Source organism: Callithrix jacchus, chromosome 22 (genome assembly GCF_049354715.1).
Source record: "Callithrix jacchus isolate 240 chromosome 22, calJac240_pri, whole genome shotgun sequence".
Taxonomy (NCBI): Eukaryota; Metazoa; Chordata; class Mammalia; order Primates; family Cebidae; genus Callithrix; species Callithrix jacchus.
Window position 1 is genome coordinate 20856075 of NC_133523.1, and position 27436 is coordinate 20883510.

At 44.3% G+C, this 27436-nt stretch overlaps 1 protein-coding gene across 4 annotated transcripts in view; it reads left to right on the top strand.

Moving 5' to 3' along the window:
• Positions 1-27436, top strand: part of LOC144580952 (paraneoplastic antigen-like protein 8A) — a 33169-nt gene continuing 5733 nt past the window's right edge. Inside the window, exons 1-3 of one of the 4 annotated variants that reach the window (XR_013531347.1) lie at positions 1-139; positions 284-1834; positions 2608-2757. Coding sequence is in view for 3 of the 4 variants with exons in the window: in XM_078362086.1 (XP_078218212.1) it covers positions 364-1834; positions 2608-2651 (1515 nt within the window). In the remaining variant the exon portion in view is untranslated. Of the gene's footprint in view, positions 140-283; positions 1835-2607; positions 4369-27436 lie in introns of those variants that run through there. The other 3 variants (XM_078362086.1, XM_078362087.1, XM_078362088.1) reach the window with 3 other exon arrangements.

Genomic DNA, 27436 nt, shown 5'->3' on the forward strand with positions numbered 1-27436 from the left:
AGACGGAGCCAGCGACTGGGGAACGGCTGCATTCTAGCGGCCTCTCCTTGGCCTGGCTGGGCGGTCGGAGGCTGGGCTGCCAAGTAAATCCCGGCCGCGCAGGGACGGAGGGCCTTTTGCGGCAGATTCCGGGACACGTGTGAGCACCCGGGGCCGGGGTTGGGGAGGAGGGTGTTAGGAAAGCGCGAGGCCTCCTGCAGACCGGCCGCGGAGGGGGCAGCTAGGATCTGCGAGCTTGGCCGTCTTCCCGGGAGCCTGACCTCATTCCCTTGTCACCTTGCAGGATTACGGTTTGGGGACCGCTGCAGCCCCACGTCCACCTGATAGACTCTTTACTACGCGTAGTAGGGTCAGAGCAGCTAAATGTCCAAGACCGTGGCGATGAACCTTCTGGAGGATTGGTGCAGGGGAATGGAAGTGGATATCCACAGGTCCTTATTGGTCACAGGCATCCCAGAGGACTGTGGCCAAGCAGAAATTGAGGAGACCTTGAATGTGGTCCTCTCCCCGCTGGGCCCGTACCGTGTGCTCAACAAGATTTTTATGAGGGAAGAGAATGTTAAAGCTGCCCTCATTGAGGTTGATGAAGGTGTGAATCTGAGCACCATCCCCCGTGTATTCTCAGGAAGGGGTGGCGTCTGGAGAGTGGTGTGTAGAGACCCCATCCAGGATGCTGAATTTTTAAAAAATCTGAATGAATTCCTGGATGCGGAGGGGCGCACCTGGGAGGATGTGGTCCGCCTGCTCCAGCTCAACCACCCCACACTGTCCCAGAACCAGCATCAGCCCCCAGAGAACTGGGCAGAAGCTTTGGGGGTGCTCCTGGGAGCAGTGGTGCAGATCATTTTCTACATGGATGCCGAGATCCGAAGCCAGGAGGAAGCCAGGGCCCAGGAGGCCTCTGAGTTCGAGGAGATGGCAGCCTGGGGTTTCACAGGAGAGAGGAAGATCAAGAAGGAACCGGGGCTTGCAGCAGAGGTGGGTTCTACCTTAAAGACGGAGAACCCCAACAACTGGAATGCCGCGGAAGACCAGCATGACCCTCCCAAACCGTTGGTTCGCAAGGCTGGAGCCAAGATTCGCTCCAGGAGAAAGAAGCAGAAGAAGAACCCCAAGCAGGAAGCTGTGCCCTGGAAAAAACCCAAAGGCAACGATTCCAGCAGCACGGCTGACTTGGAGGATCCTGAGGCGGGTGATTCTGAAAGCATGGCGGTCTCAGAGTCGATCAAGGGCAGCAAGAAGCACTGTATGAAGCAGGAGGAGTTCGCTTTGAAGAAGCCTGGGGCGAAATGTGCCTGGAAGGGTCCCAGAGACCCATCTCAGGATGTCCAGGCAGAAGCTGAGAGTCCAGAAGGCGCCGCTGAGTCAGACCAAGATGGTGGCCACCAGAGTCCACCAAAGAAAAAGGCCATGGCCTGGGTCTCCACCAAGAACCCCGCCCCCATGAGGAAGAAAAAGAAGGTGAGCTTGGGCCCTGCCTCTTACGTCCTGGTTGACTCAGAAGATGCCAGGAAGAAGCCGGTGATGCCAAAGAAAGGGCCAGGCTCAAGAAAGGAGGCGTCAGTTCAGAAGGCGCCTCAAGGCCAGCAGCCTGCCGAGCCGGCAGCCTCAACCTCTAAGGGTTCAAAGGCCAAGCCAGAAGGCTCTCCTAGGCGTGCCACCAATGGTGAGAATGACAACAGAAGTGACTGGGCTCGTGCCAGCAAGTGGGTGAGGCAGGAGGAGCAGGAGTGGCAGGCGGGGGCAGAGGAGCCTGAGGAGGTGGTGGGTCAAGCAGGTGATGAGGAGGATCCCAGTGCACTGCAGGAGGTGGATGACACACCATTTGAGGAGGGTAAGAGCCCAGAACCCCCCCCCCAGGAGCCTCCTGAAGGCCGATGCTGGGGACATCTGGTGGGCAGGAGGCAGCAGAGCAAACCCACCGACCGATTGTTTATCAATGAGTGTTGCTGTGGTCATTTGTCAAGTCCATCTGACTCATCTTCCTTGATGAGAATTTAATGGTTTGGGGCCAGGCGTGGTTACTCACGCCTATAATCCCAGCACTTTGGGAGGCCGAGGTGGTCAGATCACTTGAGGTCAGGAGTTCAAGACCAGCCTGGCCAACGTGGTGAAACCCCATCTCTAACTAAAAATACAAAAAAGCCGGTTGTGGTGGCACATGCCTGTAATCCCAGCTACTTGGGAGGCTGAGGGAGGAGAATCTCGAACTCTGGAGGCAGAGATTGCAGTGAGCCTAGATCATGCCACTTCCCTCCAGCCCAGGTGACAGAGTGAGACTCTGTCTCCAAAAAAAAAAAAAAAAAAAGAAAAAAGATTTAATGATTTGGAAGGCTGAGGCGGGCAGAACACTGAGGTCAGGAGTTCAAGACCAGCCTGGCCAACATGGTGAAACCCTGTCTCTACTAAAAACACAAAAATAAACAAAAAAAATTAATGTTTTGAAGTTACGGTGTTTGCCGGCTATGTGGCTTTAAGGGTGACGTTTTCCAGAGGCCTGGCTGGGGAATAGAAATGTTCAGGGACTGAGAAATTTCTTGGAATTAACACATTTCCTAACGACACCTCTTTCTGTTCCCTTCTTGACCTGTTCTCATTTATTCACAGAATCCAGAAATAAATTGGGGGACCACCCATACCTGAGGAGTTGAAAGAACAAGGAAGAAGTGCCAAGTCAGCAAAATTTCCTCTTGTCACTGAATGAAATAAGACTTTGGACTGTCTTAGGGACCCTGTTGATAGCGATCTGGCTCTGAGGTAAACGATAGGTGAGGTCTCGGGTGGGAGGGAGTTGGGGAAGGGAGGTGGATCTCTGTGCTCTTTTCTCTACCAGGCCTGCTGTTTCACTGCCCCCTCCACTCACCTTCGGAGGCAGGAGAGTTAGTAAGAGGATTGGGAAAATTCCAGAACATTCATTCCCCTTTATGCATGAGCAGGTCAGTTACACTCATCCATGTTCAGCCTTTCTCTCCCACACCTCGCTCCCTCCTGGGTTGGTCAGCGACCTCTGCCTGCCCTGGCGTTTGGAAGAGCTGGGTGGCCTCGCCGTATTGTCCCTTCCAGCCTTTCTCTTCTGTAACCAGTGGGGTAAGTTAAGCCAGGACCTTCACTGCAAACCTGGCTTCATTGCTCCTTCAGCCTCCAACCTCCAGTTATCTAGCCAGGAGGTCCCTGGAATGAGTTTTAGGGAAAAAGAAATGTCTGCTTAGATCTCAAAGTCCTTGAGTTTTAGCGTCTGTTAGTAAAAATGGCACTTTGATTCCCATTTGGGATGAGCCCTCTCAGGAATCCTGTGGGGAACGGGGTGATTGTAGGGAAGGACTCAGGCAATCCTAGGTCCCCAGTTCTAATTTCGTCTATCCAACAAACTGTCACCATCTTTGAACTAAACTGTCATGATCTTTGCAGCAGAAGGTCACTACTCTCATTGTAGTAAAAGGGGAAAAAAATCTTTTAAAACTCAGCTGTTAATGTCTGCCCTGTGCATTTAGACACACTATATTAGACCAGAACACCATGTGCCATTGTGTGTGTATGTGTGTGTGCATGTGTGTATAGGAGAGGGCAGGGTCCCTGAAACAGTGGTTTCCAAGACGTCCACAAAGATGTAATCGGAATCTGTTTTTTATGTGTTTAAAAAAACTGAAAAGTGACTACTCAGATATGTTGGAAACCAAACGAGTTCCATTGAAGACTATGAGACTATTTATCTTGTGTCTATAGGCTAACCTGTTTCTGTACACATCTCCAGTTAGCTGCTTCTGGCATCTCTTTGCTTAAAATTGAGCTTCTTGTAAATGTGACTGATGAGAGAGGTTAGAAGGGGAAGGAATTCAGTCCTGTGCATGTCCTATTATCTGGCGCGCTGAAAGCAAGTTTCCTTCTGTAATTTACACACTCTCGTTCTGCCGTGACTTTAGTTGTATGGTAGCAAGTAAAGGTATTAACGTGGTGAACAGTAATAATATTCTGTCGTAGAGTATCAGCCCTTGTACATTTTCAGGGTCTCTTTTTCTGACTTCAGTTTTGTGGTGATGTGAACAGTTGTTATATGTTCCCAGTGATTCAGCTTTAAAACACATTTCTTGTGATGATTCATTTCAAAATCCTGAGTGAGTGTAACCGAAAAATACAAGAGAAAAGAGAGTGGTTTCCATTGACAGCTACGCAGCTGTGTGCACCAAGCTTCTCCTGGGGTGTGTGCAAAACAAAGCCCGGGGTGAACTGGATTCTTGAAATGACCAAAGCCTGCAACCGTCCAGCTTCTGATTTCAAAACGGGTTCATTAGGGCTTCATCATCTTAACAAGTCGACACGATGACTAGTAAATGTAAATGTGTATGTATAAAATAAAGCTTAGCAAATCAAGTGTCCTGTTCAGTCTCTTTTGTAGGTGGGGATAGCATGAACTATTAAATTTGAGGAAAGGGTTCCCCCTTCAAACAATACCCCCAGCCAGACGCGACTGGTTATCAGATACGGATTCAAGCTTCAAGAATTTTTAATTATCCATGAGAGAAGCCGTTTGTCCTCTTTGTGAAAGACTTTGCATCGATGTGGAAGGATGTGTCACAGATCTTAGGGTTTCCAGAACAGGTATGTGGTGATGCGAAGCACTTTAGAGTGCCGGTATGTCTGTTTGTTTATTTATTTATTTTTATTGTTTTTTTTAAGACAGAATCTCACTCTGTCACCCAGCCTGGAGTGCAGTGGCACAACTCAGCTCACTGCAACCTCTGCTTCCCGGGTTCAATTGATTCTCCTGCTTCAGCCTCCAGAGTAGCTGGGACCAGGCTAGTCTGCCATGATGCCTGGCTACTTTTTGTATTTTTAGTAGAGATGGGGTTTCACCATATTAGTCAGGCTGGTCTTGAACTCCTGACCTCCTGATCCACCCGGCTCAGCCTCCCAAAATGCTGGGATTACAGGTGTGAGTCACTGCGCCTGGCCCAATTTATTTTTATAAGTAGCTGGAAGATGAAAACCTTTCCCTCCCTTTTCCCTCACACAGAAGCCAGGGTCTTTTTTTGGGGGGGGTGGGGGAGGGAATGGAGTTTTGCTCTGTTGCCCAGGCGGGAGTGCAGTGGCATGATCTTAGCTACTGCAGCCTCTACCTCCTGGGCTCAAGTGATCTGCCTGCCTCGGCCTCCCAAAGTGTTGGGATTATATGTGTGAGCCACTGTGCCCAGACAGAAGCTGAGGTCTTTTAGCTAAAAATTTAGTTTTCTTCTGTCCCTCCCCAGGAACTCCTGAACCAGGGTGTCCACTACATCAATCACTTGGAATCTGTTCAAGGTAGCATTTTGTGGTCCTGCCTGCTGATTCAGGATCTCTTGGGGGTTGTATCTGGGAATCTGCATCTTAAACAGTTTCTCCTGAGGAGTCTACTAATAATACAGGTTGGATAGCTTCAGGTGGAATAATTCAGACTTGGGGGAAGGGAAGTGTCCTTAGGGGTCTGGGTTGGGGTTTTGTGAAAGTGAATGGAGATTGTGAGGAAGGATGGGAAAGAAACCAAAAGGGATGAGCGGGCATAGCGGCTCACGCCTGTAATCCCAGCGCTTTGGGGGGCCAAGGTGGGCAGATCATGAGGTAAGGAGATCGAGACCCTCCTGGCCAACATGGTGAAACCTCAGGTCTACTAAAAATACAAAAAATTAGCTGGGCATGATGGCGGGTGCCTGTAATCCCAGCTACTCCGTAGGCTGAGGCAGGAGAATTGCTGGAACCCGGGAGGCGGAGGTTGCAGTGAGCTGAGATCACGCCACTGTACTCCAGCCCTGGGTGACAGAGTGAGACTCTTGTTTCAAAAAAAAAAAAAAAAAAAAACAACTGGGGTTTGAGGACAGGGAGTTCATTGGTTCATTGGGAACTGCTGGGTACTCACATAAGCATCTGGATGAAAGTCTATTTATTGGGTCCCCCCACACCCCCACAGTAAACATCTTGTCCAAAAAGCCCCATTTATACAAGATGTTTAAGTACCTCCCACAGTAATAGTCACACACACTCGCACTGCTTACACCCAGGCCATCAGTAAAGTCTGGAAGGCCTACATGGCCAAAAAGCGGGGGCGGGAATCCAAGGTGGGGGCACATGAAAGCTGTTTTCAAGGAAACCTCATCACCCCAGGAGGAAGTGTTCTCTTCAGGGGTGTGTCTGGGGTGAGGCTAGCCCAGAGTGTTTGCAGGGAGATGGAGAGCTGTGGATGCCACCAGCAGGGCTCGAGGGTAAAGTGTCCTGGTCGCCAATGCTGTCATTCCCAAGCAACCCGACTCCGGGAAGACCTGGGCCTTGCGTGCCGGGGGCTGCAACCGGTGCTGTCATTCAAGCAAGGTTCATTGAGAATCTGCTGTATGACAGCCAGGAGCAAGACACAGAGTTCTGGCCTCCTGGAGCCTGACATTCTGGTGAGGACAGCCCTTATGTAGATGCAGGTGGAGGGGACCTGAGCTCCACCGTGAGAAAGAGGAAGAGAGGTAGGCAAGGTGCGTGTGCAGGAACAGCTGGCCATCACCTGCGTGGTTGGGGGAGCCTGTGCGGACTGAAGTCTGAACAGACGTGAAGGGGGTGAGGGGTGAGACAAGCAGGTGGCCAGGGATGGCTTCCCAGGCAGAGAGGAATAGTCATCATAGAGGGAGCCTGTGATCTGTTTGAGAAAGTGAATGAGGCTGGGCATGGTGGCTCACGCCTGTAATCCAGCACTTTGGGAGGCCGAGGTGGGCAGATCACCTGAGGTCAGGAGTTTGAAACCAGCCTGGCCAACATGGTGAAACCCCATTATCTACTAAAAATACACAAAATTAGCCAGGTGTGATGATGCATGCCTGTGGTCCCAGCTACTTTGGAGGCTGAGGCTGGAGAATCGCTTGAACCCAGGAGGTTGAGACTGCAGTGAGCTGAGATCACGCCACTGCACTCCAGCCTGGGCGACAGAGTGAGACTCTGTCTCAAAAAAAAAAAAAGGAGGAGGTGAGGAGCAGAGTCCAGGGGGCTTTGAAGGCTGGTGTGCCAGGCCCTTGGCCTCCCAAAGTACTGGGATTAGAGGCCAGGATGGATTCCCGCTTTAATCTGAGAGATGGGAGCCATGGGAGGGTGCTGAGCTCAGCGTCGGGATCTTATGTAGGAAACAGATCAGTTGGGAGCCTAGTGAGGAAGTGACAGTGGCTGGACCAGGGAGGCCCTGGAGGCCCAAGAAAAAGCCTCCCGTTTGGGGATCTGTTTAGCAGAGCTGCCAAGGAGAAGGACGTGGGTTGTGTTGATTTACTTGAATTCCTTTTTTTTTTAATGTTTTCATTTTTTAGGTAAAACAAAACATTTATATAAAGTGAAATGAACAGACCTTAAGTGAACGGTCTGAGTTTGGACACAGGCAGGCACCTGTGTAACCCACCCCTGAGACAAGATACAGAACAATGTCATCAGAAAGCCTCCCTGTGCCCCTTCGCAGTCAGTCTCCGCCCCCAGCTCTCAGAGGCAAGCACTGTAATGATTTTTCCATCCAAAGGTCAGTGTGTCTGTCCCACATGTCCCATGCCCAGCTAATTTTTGTATGTTTAGTAGAGATGGGGGTTTCACCATGTTCGTCAGGCTGGTCTTGAACTCCTGACTTTATGATCTGCCTGCTTTGGCCTGAGTATAAGTGGAGTCATACAGCATATAGGTTTTTTTGGTGTCTGGGTTCTTTTCCTTAGCATAGTGGTTTTTTTGGTTGTTTTTTTTTTTAGGGAGTTTTGCTCTTTTGCTCAGTCTCAGCCTCCCAAGTAGCTGGGACCAGAGGCATGCGCCATCACACCTGCCCGCCCAGGCTGGAGTGTAGTGCAATTCTCCTGCCTCAGCCTCCTGAGTAGCTGGGATTATAGGTGCCTGCTACCATGCCCAGCTAATTTTGTATTTTTAGTAGAGACAGGTTTTGCCATGTTGGCCAGGCTGGTCTCGAACTCCTGACCTCAGGTGATCTGCCCACCTTGGCCTCCCAAGTGCTGAGATTATAGGCATGAACCACCATGCCCAGCCTTTTTTTTTTTTTTTGTAGATGGAGTCCCCCTCTGTTGCCCAGACTGGAGTACAATGGCACAATCTTGGCTCACTGCAACCTCCACCTCTCAGGTTCAAGCATTTCTCCTGCCTCAGCCTCCCAAGTAGCTGGGACTACAAGCGTGCACCACCATGCCCAGCTAATTTTTGTATCTTTCATGATGTTGCCCACGCTGCACTTCGACTCCTGGCCTCATGTGATCCACCTGCCTAGGCCTCCCAAAGTGCTATGATTACAGGTGTGAGCCACTGTGTACACTGGCCAGTGTAGTGTTTTTGAGATTCATGTGTGTCGTAGTCATATATTCAATTATTTTAAAACAAAATTTTTTTAGGAATCAGTCTCTTGCTGTATCATATAGGCTTGAGTGCCGTTGTGTGGTCACAGCTCACTGCAGCCTCGAACTCCTGGGCTCGATCTTCCTGAGTAGCTAGGACTACAGGTGCACACCACCATGCCCGGCTAATTTTTGTACTTTTAGTAGAGATGGAGTTTCACCATGTTGGCCAGGCTGGTATCAAACTCCTGACCTCGTGATCCGCCTGCTTTGGCCTCCCAAAGTGCAGGATTACAGGCATGAACCACTGCGCCCAGCCCTATATATTTTTTAATTTACTTTTTAATATTTTCCCAGGTTAAAAAATAAAACACTGCAGACTTTTTTGTTGTTGTTGAGACCAGGTCTTGCTCTGTCACCCAGGCTGAAGCACAGTGGCACAATCTTGGCTCACGACAGCCTTGACTTTTCAGGTTCAAACGATCCTCTCATATCAGCCCCTCTGCAAGCAGCTGGGACTATACGTGCAAACCACCATGCCCAACTAATTTTTGTGTTTTTTGGTAGAAACAGGGTTTTGGCATGTTGCCCAGGCTGACTGCAGACATTTAAAAGCACCCAAATGCATTATTCAAGCAACATTAACCACTGTGTTCAGATTAACGATGTTGCAGTAATTTTTTCTGTTCATCTGTTTTTAGATTTGCACTTTTTGTAATGGGATGAGCAGTTAAGAGGATTCACAGCTGTGCTGGTCCTTGCTAAAGCTCATCACAGGCAGGGAATGTCCAGGCCTTTAAAATTTGCTCCCAGGTGTCCTGGTTCTAAATAGCACATCTGTCCCACTTAACTAAACCTCAGGCATGACTCTTGCAACCCCCTTGGGTCCTGGCTCTCGCTCAGGTCTGATGGCCATGTGATAGGAAGAGAATTCGTGGCAGGTCTCAGCTTGGCAACATGAAGCATCATCCCGGTGTCCAGGGTGAGATGCAGTGTTTCTCCTGTAACTTCTACTTTTTTTTTTTTGTCTGGAGACCGTGTCCAGGCTGGAGTGCAGCGGCACGATTTCAGCTCACTGCAACCTCCGCCTCCCGGGCTCAAGCCATCCTCCTGCCTCAGCCTTCTGAGTAGGTGGGATTACAGACATGTACCACCACGCCTGGCTAGTTTTTGTATTTTTAATAGAGACGGGTTTCACCGTGTTGGCCAGGCGGGTCTGGGACTCCTGACCTCAGGAGATCCTCCTGTCTTGGCCTCCCAAAGTGCTGGGATGACAGGTGTGAGCCACTGCACCCAGCCAACTTCTACTTTTTTTTCCCAAGATGGAGTGTCACTTCATTGCCCAGGCTAGAGTGCAGTGGCACCACCTCGGCTCATTGTACCCTCCACTTCCCGGGTTTGAGTGACTCTCCTTCCTCAGCCTCCCAAGTAGCTGGGACTACAGGTGCCCGCCACCACATCCAGCTACTTTTTTTGAATTTTTAGTAGAGATGGGGGTCCACCATGTTGGCTAGGCGGGTCTTGAACTCCTGATCTCAGGTGATTCATCCACCTTGGCCTCCCAAAATGCTGGGATTACAGGCATGAGCCACCATGCCTGGCCAGCTTCTACATTATTTAATTTTAATTTTTAAAAGACAGGATCTCGCTCTGTTGCCCAAGCTTGAGTGCAGTGGCATGATCACGGTTCACTGCAGCCACCACCTCCTGGGTTTAAACAATCTTCCTGCCTCAGCCTTCTGAGTAGCTGTGACCACAACTACATGCCACCTTGGCCAGCTAATTTTTTTACTTTTTTTTTTTTTAATAGAGGCAGCTCCCTATGTTGCTCAGGCTTATCCTGGCCTCAGGCTATCCTGCTGCCTTGGCCTCCCAAACCGCTGAGAGATTGCAAGGCATGTACCATCACACCCAGCAGTCTCACTTTTCATCTTGTGTCTTTGAATATTTCAACCACACACAATAAATATGTATATTTATTTATCTTAAAGTAGTCAGAAATAGTACAACCACTTTGGAGAACTGTTTGGAAATTCATTAAAAAGTTAGATATACCCTGGCCAGGCACAGTGGCTCACACCTGTAATCCCAGCACTTTGGGAGGCTGAGGCAGGTGAGTCACTTGAGGTCAGGAGTTTGACAGCAGCCTGGCCAACATGGTGAAACTCTGTCTCTACTAAAAATACAAAAATTAGCCGGGCATGATGGTGGGTGGCTGTAATCCCAGCTACTGGGGAGGCTGAGGTGGGAGAATCATTTGAACCCTGGAGGCGGAGGTTGCAGTGAGCTAAGACTGTACCATTGTACTCCAGCCTGGGTGACAGAGTGAGACTCCATCTCAAAAAAAAAGTAGGCAGTAAAAGAAAGCGTTCCAGCCTAATAGAGTCCAGTCCAAATATACAACTCTGGCTCCTTTACATAATCTCCAGACAGAAGCTACTTCTCTGGTTTTAGCAGTGCTCACCACCACATAATTCTAGATTTACTAACCATACAACAAGGAGGCCTCTGTGTGCAATTAACACCTCTTGTTTTATCTATGTAAGTTGACCAAGCCAAACAGGACAGAGCCAACACCATGTAAAGGCACAATGCAGAGACCACATGAAATAGCCACCACCGAATCTGTGTACTAATATAAATGATATACAAACATTATTGATCATTGGGATTGGGAATATATGCCACAAATTAAGCTCCAAAAAAATATGTTGATGGATCTCAAAGGCTTTATGCTAAGGGGAAGAAGCCAGGTGTGAAAGATACCCACCTACTGTGTGATTTTATTTTTAAGAAGTTCTAGAATAGGAAAAACTATGATGGCAAAAATGAGAGCAGTGTTTGTCTCAGTAAGGAGAGGGGCTTTGAGAAGGAACTTTTTAGAATGGTGGAAGGTTCTGTGTCTGGGATGATGGTTGAACAGGTGTCAAAATGAGTTTCAAAAATCATCAAATTGTACGTATACTTTAAATGTGTGCATTTCACTGCATGTAAATTATACTTGAATGGAAACTATTTTTAAAAAGTAACTGGGATGGGTGCAATGGTTCCTGCCTATAATCCCAGCATTTATGGAGGCTGAGGTGGGAGGATCATTTGAGCTCAGAAGTTCAGGACCAGACAGGTCAACATGGCGAGACACCCATCTCTATTAAAAAATAATAATAAAATGGCCGACATGGTGGCTTATATCTATAATCCCAGCACTTTGGGAGGCCAAGATGGGCAGATCACCTCAGGTCAGGAGTTCGAGACCAGCCTGGCCAACATGGTGAAACCCCACCTCTACTAAAAATACATAAATTAGCTGGGTGTCATGGCATTTGCCTGTAATCCTAGCTACTCAGGAGACCGAGGCAGGAGAATCGTTTGAACCCTGGAGGCAAAGGTTGCAGTGAGTCGAGATTGTGCCATTGCACCCCAGCCATAACAAGAGCAAAACTGCCTCTAAAATAAATAAAATCATAATAAATAAAAAGTTATGGGGCAACTACTTAATTTTTCTTTGCAATCCTGTGCACTGAATAGCCAAAGCTATAGCAATGCTGTACAGCAAAGCCATAGTCACTGATGGGCCCAGTTTAACGGATTTTGTGTGATTATATGATTATAGATCTTACAATTAACTTGCCCCTGCCCTCTCTGTGTCTCATTTACACTTCTGATCAACATGCTATGGTTTAAGACTGTTTGCAGCCTAACATGGTTCCGCGTTTAAAATTCAGGCCCCACACATTTGTTCTCATAAAATGGATCCTTTGATTCATGTCTCTAATGTGAATCTAGATATTACTCTGAGCTCAAGGTCTGGGACTGATTTGTAGGGGCTGTATATATATATTATATGCCTATAATCCCAGCACTTTGGGAGGCGAAGGTGGGCAGACCACTTGAGATCAGGAGTTGAAGACCAGCCTGGTCAACGTGGCGAAACCCCGTCTCTACTAAAAATATAAAAATTAGCTGGGTTTGGTGGTGTGCATCTGTAATCCCAGCTACTCAGGAGGCTGAGGTGGGAGGATCGCTTGAGCCCAGGGAGGTTGAGGCTGTAGTCAACCATGTTCATGCCACTGTACTCTGGCCTGGGTGACAAAATGAAACTCTGTCACCAAAAAAAAAAAAAAGGAAAGAAGGAGGGAGGGAGGGAGGAAGAATAGAGGGAGAGAGAGAGAAGGAAAAGAAAAAGGGGAGAGAGAAAAGAACAGAAGAAAGGAAAAAGAGAACAAAAGAAAAGAGAGAAAGAAAAAGAAGAAAGAATAGAGAACAAAAGAAAGAAGAAAAGAGAAAAAAGAGGGAGAAAGATATAGGCTGAGCACATGCCTGTAGTTCCAGATACTTAGGGGGCTGATATCGGAGAACTGTTTGAGCCCAGGAGTTTGAAGCTGCAGTGAGGTGTGGTCCTGCCACTGCACTCCAGACAGGGCAACAGAGGGAGACACTGTCTAAAAGAAAACGCTGTTTAATGAATGGCGCTGGGAAAACTGGCTAGCAGTGTGCAGAAAGCAGAAGCCGGACCCCTTCCTGACACCTTACACTAAAACTAACTCCAGATGAATTAAAGATCTAAACATAAGACCTAACACCATAAAAACCCTGTAAGAAAACCTAGGCAAAACCATTGAGAAGTTGCTGCTCTTAGGACAACCATCAAAACTAAATATTGGTTTAATTAGCAACTATAACAAAATGCCATTTTAACTGGCGGTCCTTATCAGAGACATTCCACTAAATAACAAAACTTGCAAAAAGTGAGATTTTTAAAAGGTTGGGGTGCTTTATTATAAACATAATATAAACCAGCAATGTATTTTATTTAATAAACCTAAATTCGCCAGTCACTCCCTTCCTTAGAGGCGTTCTGCAACAAAACATCTGCCTAAAAATAAAAGGGTGTTTTACCAAATGGCCTGAAAAAAAAAAAAGTTTTTACCTTTAACCTCGAGACACTACAGGTTAGAGGTCGGGAAACTACCTCAGCCCCAGCGTGAGCGCCCAAGAGTCCGGAGGGCGGACGCGAAAGGGTCCTGAAGGAACCCGAGTCTCAGTTCCGCCGTAGCGATGGCCGATTTCCCAGCCGCGGACATTGAAGGCAAGGACTCGACACAGCTGACCCTCCAGCGTCCCATGTCCAGCAGGCGATTGGCCGAACAGCCCAATCCCGCTGAACATGCTCTCCACTGTTACCCTGGATACCATCGGCAGACTTAGCGCGCGCCGACCTTCCGGAAACGAAAGGGCGGGCTTCCGGAAACGGTGACCAATGGGAAATGCTATCAGCTGTTACTAGGCGGACAGTTCCTTTCCTGGCAAAACAGAAGGAAGGGCTGCTGGCAATCAACCTCAGATAGAAGGAGCTTTTAGCCAATGGATGTGTAGTTTTGTCCGCATTAGCGAGTAAGAAGCGCTAGCGGGTGGCTTACACCTGTAATTCAATCACTTTGGGAGACCGAGTGAGGTGTATCACGAGGTCAGGAAATAGAGATTATCCGGGCTAACACGGTGAAACCCGTCTCTACTAAAAATGCAAAATATTAGCCGGCTGTGGTGGCAAGTGCCTGTAGTCCCAGGTATATTCAAGAGGCTGAGGCAGGAGAATAGCTTGAACCGGGGGGCGGAGGTTGCTGTGAGCCGAGATCGCGCCACTGCCCTCCAGCCTGGGCCACAACAGAGAGACTCCGTCCAAACAAAAAAAAAAAAAAAGAAAAGAAAAATTTTTTGGCTTTCTGCGCTGGATCGCCTACCTTCTGCGCCAAACCAAAACTTTTTGGAATCACCCTTGGTGCCCTTTTCTAAACTTTCTTGGAGATTTGCACCAGGCGCTGGAAACCCTCAAACCTGATCCTTGACCCCCGCCCCGTGAACTCTGAGGCTTAACCTTGTGCACCTCCAGTCTTATTATCAACAAACAGACCAGTAACTTATAAAAAGTAAAAAAAAAAAGAAATGTAGCCGGGCGTGGCGGGGCGTGTGCCTTTAATCCCATCTACTCAGGAGGGTGATGCAGCCGAATCATTTGAACCCAGAAGGCGGTGGTTACAGTGAGGGGAGAACGCGCCACTGCCCTCCCGCCTGGGAAGGAAGCGGGAAAATCCGTCCCAAAAAAATAAAACAAAATACTTGGCTTCCCAAAGTACTAAGATTACAGGCATGAGCCATGGTAAGATAAATAAATAAATAAAAACAAAATCAAGGAAATGGGGCCGAGTGTGGTGGCTTACGCCTGTAAATCCAGCACTTTGGGAGGCTCAGGCGGGCCTATCACTTGAAGTCAGGAATTTGAGACCAGTCCCAGCAACATGGTGACACCCCAGCTCTACTAAAAATAGAAAACTTAGCTGTGAGTGGTGGTACAGGCCTGTAGTCCCAGCTATTCAGGAGGCTCAGGAAGGAGAATTGCTTGGGCCTTGAAGGCAGAGGTTGCAGTGAGCCAAGAACCCTCCATTGCACTCTAGCCTGCGTGACACAGCGAGACTTCGTCAAATATATAAATAAATAAATTCCAAAGGAGTATTGGAACAGAAGAGAATACCTGATATAAGATCTGTAAACATCGCAAAGTTTGGGCAGACAAGGGCTTCCTTTTATCGGAAGAAACAATAAGATTACAAAGAAAGTAGAAGGTAAATAGCAAATGAGAGGTGAAAAGATCAGATTCTACATTCATGTTTTACCCTGAAGTCAGCATGTTTTTAGGAAGGACATAACGTGTTGTTTTTGTCTTAAATCGAGTGTGGCTGAATGTTCAGGAGCCTGTGGGCTGGAAATCAACATAACTGAAGTTTGATTAAAAAGTATTTTCTTTTGACCACTGAAGAAAAATTCAGCTGATTTTTAAAAATAAAAACAGGAAGAAAATGTGCAGAGTCTGTGTCTGGCTATGTGATAGATAAGAAAAAGAGCACCAATTAAGTCATAGAGGAAAGCATGTTTCTTTCTATAAACTGTTTCTGGAGAACACAAAAGGATAGGTAATTTTATCAATCATAGCTGTTTATGAGGATTATCTATTTCTCCATTTTTTCTTTGTCCTATTCATCTCCCCTCCTCTCCTCTCCTCTTTTTCTTGAGACAGTTTCACTTTTGCTGCCCAGGCTGGAGTCATGGCACATTCTTGGCTCACCACAACCTCTGCCTCCCAGATTCAAGTGAATCTTCTACTTCAGCTTCCTGAGTAGCTGGGAATACAGGCATGTGCCACCGTGCCTGGCTAATTTTTTGTATTTTTAGTAGAGACAGGGTTTCTTCATGTTGGTCAGGCTGGTCTCAAGCTCCTGATCTCAGGTGATTCACCCACCTCGGCCACCTGAAATGCTGGGATTACAGGCATAAGCCTCCATGCCCGGCCGTGTTTTCTACATTTGACTTTTCCTGAGTTGTATTTTTTATAATAAGCTGGTAAATGTAGCTACAGTACTTTGCTGAGTTGTGTGAGTAGCTCATCAAATTATGAAACTTGAGAGAGGTTATGGGAGTCCACAATTTTTAAACAGTAGCTTAGAGGCATAGATAGGTCTATGGGGTTTGTGACTGGAATCTGCCATTAGGACAATGTTGTGAGAATGAGCCCTGAATCAGGGTCTGTGCTGACTCTGGATGGTGTCAGAATTCAAATTCAAATGGTACTCAATGAGTTGGTGATGAAGAATGGCTTGGTGTTCAGCAAACTACAGATTTAGTACAAGAAAAAAGGTATCACAGAAACCTGGCCTGGAATCAAACTCCGGTTGTCTGGGAATGGAAGGCTCTGCTCTTCTGTACACAGGCTGTCACACTGCCCATTGTCCTGTGATTCCAGGTCTCCTTCCAGAGTGAGAGAGTAAAACCTTAGAGAAGAGGAACTCTGATAGCAGACCCCCTTTTCCCACAGCTGTCACCACAGCTTCCCACTCACTCACAGGCTTACCCACTAAGTATTAGTGTGTGCACACCTCTTCCAGAACTAGGCACCACCCAGAGAAATTTCACAACAGCATCTTGATTCTAGTGTTTATTGGCAAAAACCTACAAAAGTATCTACAAGTCTCCAGGCACATCCCCACCCCAGACACTGAATCTGCAACAACAGACTGTTTTCTTCACCAACTCAGGGTTCTGGACCACATCTTCCTGATCTCATCTGCCTGCATAAACACAAAGATACATCAGAGGACACCTCCCCCTCAGCCGCTCTCTGTAGCACAAGCAGTTTTTTCACCTACATTGCCCTGTTTCCCACTCACAGATTTTTTTCCCTTTACCTTTTATTTTTGGCTCAGGGGCACACAAGTAGGTTTTATATGCAGCTAAAATTGTGTCATGGGGGTTTGGTGTGTGGATTATTTTGTCACCGAGGTACTAAGCACCAAACAGGTGCTTTTTCTGATGCCCTTTGTCCTCTCATTCTCCAACCTCAACTAGGCCTCAGTGTCTGTTGTTCCCGTCTGTGTTCCTGTGTTCTTATCATTCAGATTTTACTTAGAAATAACATGCATTTGGTTTTCTGCTACTGCATTAGTTTTCTAAGAATAGTTTCCAGCTTCATCCATGTTGCTTCAAAGGACATGGTTTTCTCTCGCTATCTCTCTCTCTCTCTCTCTCTCTCTCTCTCTGTGTGTGTGTGTGTGTGTTTTAATAACCACATAGTATTCTATGATATTTATGTATCATATTTTCTTTTTATTCTGCCTTTTATTTTTATTTTATTTAATTTTTGAAGACAGGGTCTCACTTTGTTGCCCAGACTGGAATGCAGTGGCATGATCTCAGCACATTGCAGCCTCAATTTCCCAGGCCAAAACAATCCTCTTTTACTTCATCCCCCCAAGTAGCTGGAACGACAGGCACACACCAGCAGGCCTGGCTTATTATTATTATTATTGTTATTACTATTATTTGTAGAAATGGGGTTTTGCTATGTTGCCATGGCTGGTAACAAACCTTTGAGCTCAGGCAGTTTACTTACCTCACCTCCCAAAGTGCTGAGATTAAAGGTGTGAGCCACCATGCCCAACCATACTATATTTTTCTTATCCAGTGTACAAATGAGAAGCATTTAGGTTGGTTCCATGTCTTGCTATTGTGAATAGTGCTGCAGTGATGCATATGTCTTTAGAATAATTGATATTTTACTGGGTCTATGCCCAATTATGAGGTTGCTAAGTCACAAGGTAATTCTGTTTTTAGTTCTGTAATCGTCACATTGGTTTTCACAATGGTGGAACTAATTTACTCTCGGACTGGCTGTGTATAACCATTTCCATTTCTCTGTAACTTGCCAGCATCTGCTGTCTTTTGACTTTCTAAAACTAGCCATTCTCACTGGTGTGAGATGATGTTTCATTGTGTGTTTTTTTAAATTTCTGTAATCATTAGTGCTAAACATTTTTTATATGCTTGTTAGCCACATGTATGCCTTCTTTTAAAAAAATCCTTTTTGTGTTCTTTGTGTACTTTCTATTGAGGTCTTTTTTCTCTATAAACTTGTTTCTTATAAATTATGGGTATTGCACCTTTGTCAAGAGCATAGCTTGCAAATATTTTGTTCTGTGTGTTGTTCGTTTACTGTGCTGATGGTCTCCTTGGGTGTGAAGAAGCTTTTTAGCTTAATTAGTTTCCATTTGTCAATTGTTTTTGTTGCAATTGCTTTTGGCGTCTTTGTTTTAAAATTTTTACCATTTTCTATGTTTAGAATGGTATTTCCTAAGTTCCCTGAGGACTTTTTTCTTTTTTACTTTGAAGTTTTTCATTTAAATTTTTGATATATCTGGAGTTTTGTATATGGCTTAATGAAAGTGTCCAGTTTTAATCTTCTACATAGTGCTAGCCAGTTATTCCAGCACCGTTTATTAAATACGGAGTTCCTCCCAGATTCCTTCTGTTAGCTTTGTCAGAGACCAGATGGTTGTAGGTATGTGGTATTATTTCTGGGCTCTCTATTCTTTTGCATTGGTCTATGAGTTTGTTTTTGTACCAGTACCTTTCTACTTTCTTTAATGTACCCTGTAGTACAGTGTGAATTTAGGTAATGTCCTCACTTAAGCTTTGTTCTTTTTTCTAATGATTGCCTTGGCTATTTGGGCCCTTTTTTGTTTCCATATAAATTTATAAGTTTTCTTTTTTTAGTTCTGTTAAAAAATATTTTTGGAAATTTGATAAAAATAGCATTAAATCTCTAATTTTCTTTAGAGTGTTATCATTTTAATAATATTAGTCTTTTCTATCCGTGAGCATAAAAGGTTTTTCCATTTGTTTGTTTCATCTCTGACTCTTTAAGTCAGTCTTGTCATAGGGATCTTTCACCCCCCTGGTTAGCTGTGTTCCTAGATATTTTATTCTCTTTGTAGTGATTGCGAATGAGATTCTGTTTTTGATTTGGCTTCGGCATGCATGTTTTTGATTTACACAGATGGTACTAATTTTTGTTTATTCTGTATTTTGGAATCTTACTGAAGTTTTTTGTGAGTTTAGAAAGCTTTTCTGCCGAGATTACAGGGTTTGTCATTATGTCGTCTGTAAACAGAAATAAGTTGGACTTCCTCTCTTCCTGTTTGCAGGTCATGTATATTTTTATCTTGCCTAATTGCTGAGGCCAGGACTTCCAATTTTATGTTCAATAGGACTGTTGAGAGAAGACATCTTGTCTTGTGCCAGTTTTCATAGAAAAATGATTCCATTCATGTGCATGCGGTATGTTGTCTGCGGGTTTGTGATAGATAACACATTCTTTTGAAATATGCACCTTTCATGCCGTAGTTTGCCAAGGCCTTTTTGACATAAGATTACTAAATTTTATTGAAAGCCTTTTCTGCATCTATTCACATATTCACCATATTTGTGGTTTCTGTCTTTAGTTCTGTTTATGTGATAAATTACATTTATTGATTTTTTTTTTTTTGAGAGAGTCTCACTCTTTTGCCAGGGTGGAGTACAATGGCGTGATCTTAGCTCACTGCAATTTCTGCCTTCCAGATTCAAGTGATTTTCTTGCCTCAGCGTCTCAAGCAACTGGATGATAGGTGGTTGCTACCATACCTGGCTAACTTTTGTGGTTTTAGTAGAGACAGGGTTTTGTCATGTTGGCCTGACTGGTCTTTAACTCCTGACCTCAGATGATCTATCTGCCTCAGCCTCTCAAAGTGCTAGGATTATAGACATGAGCCACCATGCCCTACATCATGTAGAATTAACTTTGTATCACAGAGATAAATCTTACTTGATCATAATCGTTTAGTGTTTTGATGTCCTGCTGAATTTGGTTTGTCAATATGTTGTTGAGAAATTTTCTATCATTTTTCATCAAGAATATTGGTCTAAAGTTTTCTTCTTTTGTTTTCTCTGTCAAGTTTTGGTATCAGAATGGTGCTGTTTTAACTTTTTGGAATAGTTTTAGTAAAAAGTTTACCAGCTCTTCTTTTTTTTTTAATTGCATTTTAGGTTTTGGGATACATGTGCAGAACATGCAAGATAGTTGCATAGATACACACATGGCAGTGTGTTTTGCTGCCTTCCTCCCCTTCACCCACATTTGGCATTTCTCCCCAGGCTATCCCTCCCCAGTTCCCCCCACTGTCCCTTCCCTATTCCCCCCAATAGACCCCAGTGTGTAGTACTCCCTTCCCTGTGTCCATGTGTTCTCATTTTTCATCACCCACCTATGAGTGAGACTATGCGGTATTTCATTTTCTGTTCTTGTGTCAGTTTGCTGAATATGATGTTCTCCAGATTCATCCATGTCCCTACAAAGGACACGAACTCATCATTTTTTATTGCTGCATAATATTCCGTGGTGTATATGTGCCACATTTTCCCAGTCCAGTCAATCATCGATGGGCATTTGGGTTGGTTCCAGGTCTTTGCTATTGTAAACAGTGCTGCAATGAACATTCATGTGCATGTGTTTTTATAGTAGAATAATTTATAGTCCTTTGACTATATACCCAGTAATGGGATTGCTGGGTCAAATGGAATTTCTATTTCTAAGGCCTTGAGGAATCGCCACACTGTCTTCCACAATGGTTGAACTAATTTACACTCCCACCAACAGTGTAAAAGTGTTCCTATTTCTCCACATCCTCTCCAGCATCTGTTGTCTCCAGATTTTTTAATGATCGCCATTCTAACTGGCGTGAGATGGTATCTCAATGAGGTTTTGATTTGCATCTCTCTAATGACCAGATATGATGAGCATTTTTTCATATGTTTGTTTGCCTCATGTATGTCTTCTTTTGTAAAGTGTCTGTTCATATCCTTTGCCCATTTTTGAATGGGCTTGTTTGTTTTTTTCCTGTAAATCTGTTTGAGTTCTTTGTAAATTGTGGATATCAGCCCTTTGTCAGATGGGTAAACTGCAAAAATTTCTTCCCATTTTGTTGGTTGGGAATTCACTGTAGTGACTGTTTCTTTTGCCGTGCAGAAGCTGTGGAGTTTGATTAGGTCCCATTTGTCTATTTTGGCTTTTGTTGCCAATGCTTTTGGTGTTTTGGTCATGAAGTCCTTGCCTACTCCTATGTCCTGAATGGTTTTGCCTAAATTTTCATCTAGGGTTTTTATGGTGACAGGTCTTATGTTTAAGTCTTTAATCCATCTGGAGTTAATTTTAGTGTAAGGTGTCAGGAAGGGGTCCAGTTTCTGCTTTCTGCACATGGCTAGCCAGTTTTCCCAACACCATTTATTAAACAGGGAATCCTTTCCCCACTGCTTGTTTTTGTCAGGTTTATCAAAGACTGTATGGTTGTAGATATGTTGTGTTGCCTCTGATGCCTCTGTTCTGTTCCATTGGTGTATATCTCTGTTTTGGTACCAGTACCATGCTGTTTTGATTACTGTAGCCTTGTAGTATAGTTTGAAGTCCAGTAGTGTGAATCCTCCTGCTGTGTTCTTTTTGCTTAGAATTGACTTGGCTATGCGGGCTCTCTTTTGGTTCCATATGAAGTTCATGGTGGTTTTTTTCAGTTCTGTGAAGAAAGTCAATGGTAGCTTGATGGGAATAGCATTGATTCTGTAAATTATTTTGGGCAGTATAGCCATTTTCATGATACTGATTCTTCCTAACCATGAACATGGAATATTTCTCCATCTGTTTGTGTCCTCTCTTATTTCGTTGAGCAGTGGTTTGTAGTTTTCTTTGAAGAGGTCCCTTACGTTCCTTGTAAGTTGTATTTCTAGGTATTTTATTCTTTTTGTAGCAATTGTGAATGGCGGTTCGTCCTTGATTTGGCTCTCTTTAAGTCTGTTATTGGTGTATAGGAATTTTTGCACATTGATTTTATATCATGAGACTTTGCTGAAGTTGCTTATCAGTTTCAGGAGTTTTTGGACTGAGGCAATGGGGTCTTCTAGGTATACTATCATGTCGTCTGGAAATAGAGATAATTTGGCTTCCACCTTTCCTATTTGAATATCCTTTATTTTTTTTTTCTTGCCTGATTGCTCTGGCTAGAACTTCCAGTATTATATTGAATAGAAGTGGTGAGAGAGGGCATCCTTGTCTAGTGCCGGATTTCAAAGGGAATGCTTCCAGTTTTTGCCCATTCAGTATGATATTGGCTGTTGGTTTGTTGTAAATAGCTTTTATTATTTTGAGATACGTTCCATCAATACCGAGTTTATTGAGGGTTTTTAGCATAAAGGGCTGTTGAATTTTGTCAAAGACCTTCTCTGGGTCAGTAGAGATAATCATGTGGTTATTGTTTTTGGCTCTGCTTATGTGGTGAATTACCTTTATAGACTTGCATATGTTGAACCAGCCTCGCATCCCCGGGATGAATCCTACTTGATCATGATGGATAAGTTTTTTGATGTGCTGTTGCAATCGGCTTGCCAGTATTTTATTGAAGATTTTTGCCTCTATGTTCATCATGGATATTGGCCTGAAGTTTTCTTTTCTTGTTGAGTCTCTGCCGGGTTTTGGTATCAGGATGATGTTGGTCTCATAAAATGATTTGGGAAGGATTCCCTCTTTTTGGATTATTTGGAACAGTTTCAGAAGGAATGGTAACAACTCCTCTTTGTGTGTCTGGTAGAGTTCAGCTGTGAACCCATCTGGACCTGGGCTTTTTTGTGTGGTAGGCTCTTAATTGCTGCCTCTACTTCAGACCTTGTTATTGGTTCAGCGTCCTCCTGGTTTAGGCTTGGGAGTACACAGGTGTCCAGGAATTTATTTATTTCTTCCAAGTTTACTAGTTTGTGTGCATAAAGTTGTTTGTAATATTCTCTGATGATGGTTTGAATTTCTGTGGAATCTGTGGCAATTTCCCCTTTATTGTTTTTTATTGCATCTATTTGGTTGTTCTCTCTTTTCTTTTTTATCAGTCTGGCTAGTGGTTTGTCTATTTTGTTGATCTTTTCAAAAAACCAGCTCTTGGATTTATTGATTTTTTGAAGGGTTTTTCGTGTCTCTATCTCCTTCAGTTCTGCTCTGATCTTAGTTATTTCTTGTCTTCTGCTAGGTTTTGAGTTTTTTGATCTTGCTCCTCTAGCTCTTTCAATTTTGATGATAGGGTGTCAATTTTGGATCTCTCCATTCTTCTCATATGGGCACTTATTGCTATATATTTTCCTCTGGAGACTGCTTTAAATGTGTCCCAGAGATTCTGGTATGTTGTGTCTTCGTTCTCGTTGGTTTCGAAGAACTTCTTTATTTCTGCCTTCATTTCATTGTTTATCCAGTGAACATTCAAGAGCCAGTTGTACAGTTTCCATGAAGCTGTGTGGTTCTGAGTTAATTTCTGAATTCTGAGTTCTAACTTGATTGCACTATGGTCTGAGAGACTGTTTGTTATGATTTCGGTTGTTTTGCATTGCTGAGGAGTGATTTACTTCCAATTATGTGATCAATTTTCGAGTAGGTGTGATGTGATGCTGAGAAAAATGTATATTCGGTGGACTTGGGGTGGAGAGTTCTGTAAATGTCTATCAGGTTTGCTTGGTCCAGGTCTGAGTTCAAGTCCTGAATAACCTTGTAAATTTTCGTCTGGTTGATCTGTCTAATATTGACAGTGTTGAAGTCTTTCACTGTTATTGTGTGGGAGTCTAAGTCTCTTTGTAAGTCATTAAGAACTTGCCTTATATATCTGGGTGCTCCTGTATTTGGTCCATATATGTTTAGGATCGTTAGCTCTTCTTGTTGTATTGATCTTTTTACCATTATGTAATGTCCTACTTTGTCTCTTTTGATCTTTGTTGCTTTAAAGTCTATTTTATCAGAGATGAGAATTGCAACTCCTGCTTTTCTTTTTTTTTTTTGCTCTCCATTTGCTTGGTAAATCTTCCTCCATCCTTTTATTTTGAGCCTTTGTGTATCCTTGCATGTGAGATGGGTTTCCTGGATACAGCACACCGATGGGTTTTGGCTTTTTATCCAATTTGCCAGTCTGTGTCTTTTGATTGGTGCATTTAGCTCATTTACATTTAGGGTTAATATTGTTATGTGTGAATTTGATACCGCCGTTTTGATGCTAGCTGGCTGTTTTGCCCGTTAGTTGATGCACATTCTTCATTTTGTTGATGCTCTTTAGCATTTGGTATGTTTTTGGAATGGCTGGTACTGGTTGTTACTTTCTATGTATAGTGCCTCTTTCAGGAGCTCTTGTGAAGCAGGCCTGGTGGTGACAAAATCTCTGAGTACTTGCTTGTTTTCAAAGGATTTTATTTTTCCTTCACTTATGAAGCTCAGTTTGGCTGGATATGAAATTCTTGGTTGAAAGTTATTTTCTTTAAGGATGTTGAATATTGGCCCCCACTCTCTTCTGGCTTGTAGGGTTTCTGCTGAGAGATCTGCTGTGAGTCTGATGGGCTTTCCTTTGTGGGTGACCCGACCTTTCTCTCTGGTTGCCCTTAGCATTTTCTCCTTCATTTCAACACTGGTGAATCTGATGATTATGTGCCTTTGGGTTGCTCTTTTTGAGGAGTTTCTTTGTGGTGTTTGGTGTATTTCCTGGAGTTAATATTGGCCTGCCTTGCTAGGTTGGGGACATTTTTCTGGATAATATCCTGAAGAGTATTTTTCAGCTTGGATTCATTCTCTTCGTCAAATTCAGGTACACCTATCAAACGTAGATTAGGTCTCTTCACGTAGTCCCACATTTCTTGGAGACTTTGTTCATACCTTTTTGCACTTTTTTCTCTAATCTTGCCTTCTCATTTTATTTCACTGAGTTGATCTTCGACCTCTGATAGCCTTTCTTCTGCTTGATCAATTTGGCTGTTGAGACTTGTGCATGCTTCGTGAAGTTTTCTTGTTGTGTTTTTCAGCTCCATCAATTCACTCATATTCCTCTCTAAGTTGTTCATTCTTGTTATTTTCTCAAATCTTTTTTTAAGGTTCTTAGTTTCTTTGCATTGAGTTAGAACGTGTTCTTTAAGCTCACGGAAGTTTCTCATTACCCACCTTCTGAAGTCTGATTATGTCATTTCATCACACTCCTTCTCCATCCAGCTTTGTTCCCTTGCCGATAAGGGGTTGTGGTCCCTTGTAGGAGGTGAGGTGTTCCGGTTTTGGATGTTTTCCTCCTTTTTGTGCTGGTTTCTTCTTATCTTTGTGGATTTATCCACCTGTCGTGTGAGTAGTTGCTGACTTTCCGATTGGGTCTCTGAGTGGACGTCCAGATTGTTGATGATGAAGTATTTCTGTTTCCTAGTTTTATTTCTAACAGTCTAGCCCCTCTGCTGTGGGACTGCTGAGGTCCACTCCAGGCCCTCCTTGCCTGAAGAACACCTGTAGCAGCTGTGGAACAGTGAGGGTTGCTACCAGTTTCTTCTTCTGCTATCTTTGTCCCAGAATGATGCCCGCCAAATGTCAGTCTGATCAGTCCTTTGTGAGGTGACTCTTTGGATATACAGGGGTCAGGGAGCTGCTTGAGGAGACAGTCTGTACTTTATAGGAGCTCAAGTACTGAGCTGGGAGCTCCGCTGTTCGTTCAGGTCTTCTAGGTAGGTACGTTTAAGTCTGCTGCAGCAGAACTCATAAAACCCCTTTTTTTCCTCAGGTGCTCTGTTCCGGGGAGTTAGGGTTTTCTTTATGAGTATCGTTGCACTGTCCTGCCCAGCAAGGAGGCAGTCTAGTCACTGCCTGCCTGCAGAGGCTATGCTGAGCTGCTCTGGGCTCCTCCCTGTTGCTGTGGGCTCCGCTCTGCTGCAGTGGGCTCCGCCCTGCTGCTGTGTGTAATTCCCTGTTGTCTTGTTTATATGGGTGTGGTTAGAACTGCCATGGGTATGGTGGTCCACCTCTGTAATGGCGGACTCTCTTTGTTATGGCGGGTTGCCTCAGCAATGGTGGGTTGCCTCGGCAATGGCAGGCTGTGTCAGCATTGGCAGGGTACTTCCATAGGGGTAGAGTGCCTTGGTAATGGCGGATGCCCCTCCCCCACCTAGCTGCACCATCCTGGGTTCAGCTGTGCTTGCTGTGAAACTCTCAATCCTGAGCGTTTCCAATTGCTGTTTTGTTTATTTTTGTGTGGGTGGGACCTACTGAGCCTGATCACTTGGCTCCCTGCCTCAGAGCCCTTTTTTTTTTTTTAAGTTAAACGATTGACTCTCTCCTAGGTGTTCCAGTCACCTGCTGAAAGGGCACCAGGATCTGTGTGATTTCCCGTGTGGTAACCCACTGTTTCGGCTGAAACAACATCGCTGCCTGGGAATCTCCTGGCCTGCCTTACTGTTTAAGTCCCATTTAATCATTAGATGAATGTGCTTATCTGCCTTCCGAAATCTCAAATTGCCAGTTTAATAGGGCAACCATACCAGTGTATTTTGTATGGAGTGCTGCTGCGCTGTGGCGCCAGCTGAAACAGCTGCGCCAGCCAAAACAGCCACGCTGGCGGCCCATGGGGCTCCTACACCTGGGAATCTCCTGGTCTGTGGGCAATAAAGATCCATCTGGAAATACGGCATCCACTCACCCTCTGCCCTTTCAGTGGGAGCGGCAATCCTGAGTTGCTCCTATAGCGCCATGATTTTGCTCCGATAGCGCCATCATCCTATTATTTTTTGAGATGGAGTTTTGCTCTTGTCACCCAGGCCAGAGTGGAATGGTACAATCTCAGCTCACCACAACCTCCACCTTCTGGGTTCAAGCAATTCTGCTGCTTCAGGCTCCTGGAGAGGTGGAATTACAGATGCCCCCCACCATGCCAGGCTAACTTTTGTAATTTTAGTAGAGATAGGGTTTCTTCATGTTGGTCAGGTTAGTCTCAGATTATCAATGTAGGTGATGCCCCCCTGCCTCAGCCTCCCAAACTGCTGGAATTACAGGCATGAGCTACTGAGTCCAGACTCCATTATTTTTTTTATTGCTAATTTTTCTGCCTTTCTCTTTTATAGCCCTGAAGTATAGTTTGAAATTATAAATTATGATGTTCTACTTTGTTGTTTTTCAAGATTGCTTTGGCTATACAACATTTATTGTAGTTCTAAGTAAATTTTAGAATTACATTTTCTATTACTGTAGAAAATATTGAAGTTGTGATAGAGAGTTTATTAAATCTAAAAATCACTATAAATAATTGGTACTTTAACAATAGTCTTTCAACCAATAGACATGAAATGTTTTTATATTTATTTTTGTTATTACAGTTTTTTTTAATTGACATGTCTTTTATTTGAAAGATATTTAAGCTCCTTGGTAATATTTGTTCTTCAAAATGTATTATTTTAGTGCTATTGTAAGTAAGATTGCTTCCTTTCTTTTATCAGATTGTTTGTTTAAAGTGTATGGAGCCATAACTTATACTTGTATGCTAATCTCTATTTTGCTAATTGATTGAATGTAATTATCACTTTAATTAGGTTTTAATGTAATGTTTATTTTTTATATAAGATCAAATGATCTACAAAAAGCAACTTTTTTATTATTTGTCTTTACTTTCAATAACCTAAAATATTTTTGACTAATTTTTATTTCACACACTTTCAATGCTATATTCAGATAGTAGCATTGAGAATAGGCACAATATACTTTTGCATTGGTGTCTGTGAATTTGAAGGGGCAAAACCTCTTCAACTTTCTGTAGACTGGTTTCAGAAGGTAAAGACCTTTTGTTGAGCCTTATTGTGATGGGATGCCCCATGGCTTTGTAGTGGAGAGTGGTTTTAGCGTGGTTACAAAGGCTGCTGGGTCTGCATTAGGGTTCATCTTTAGTTGACTT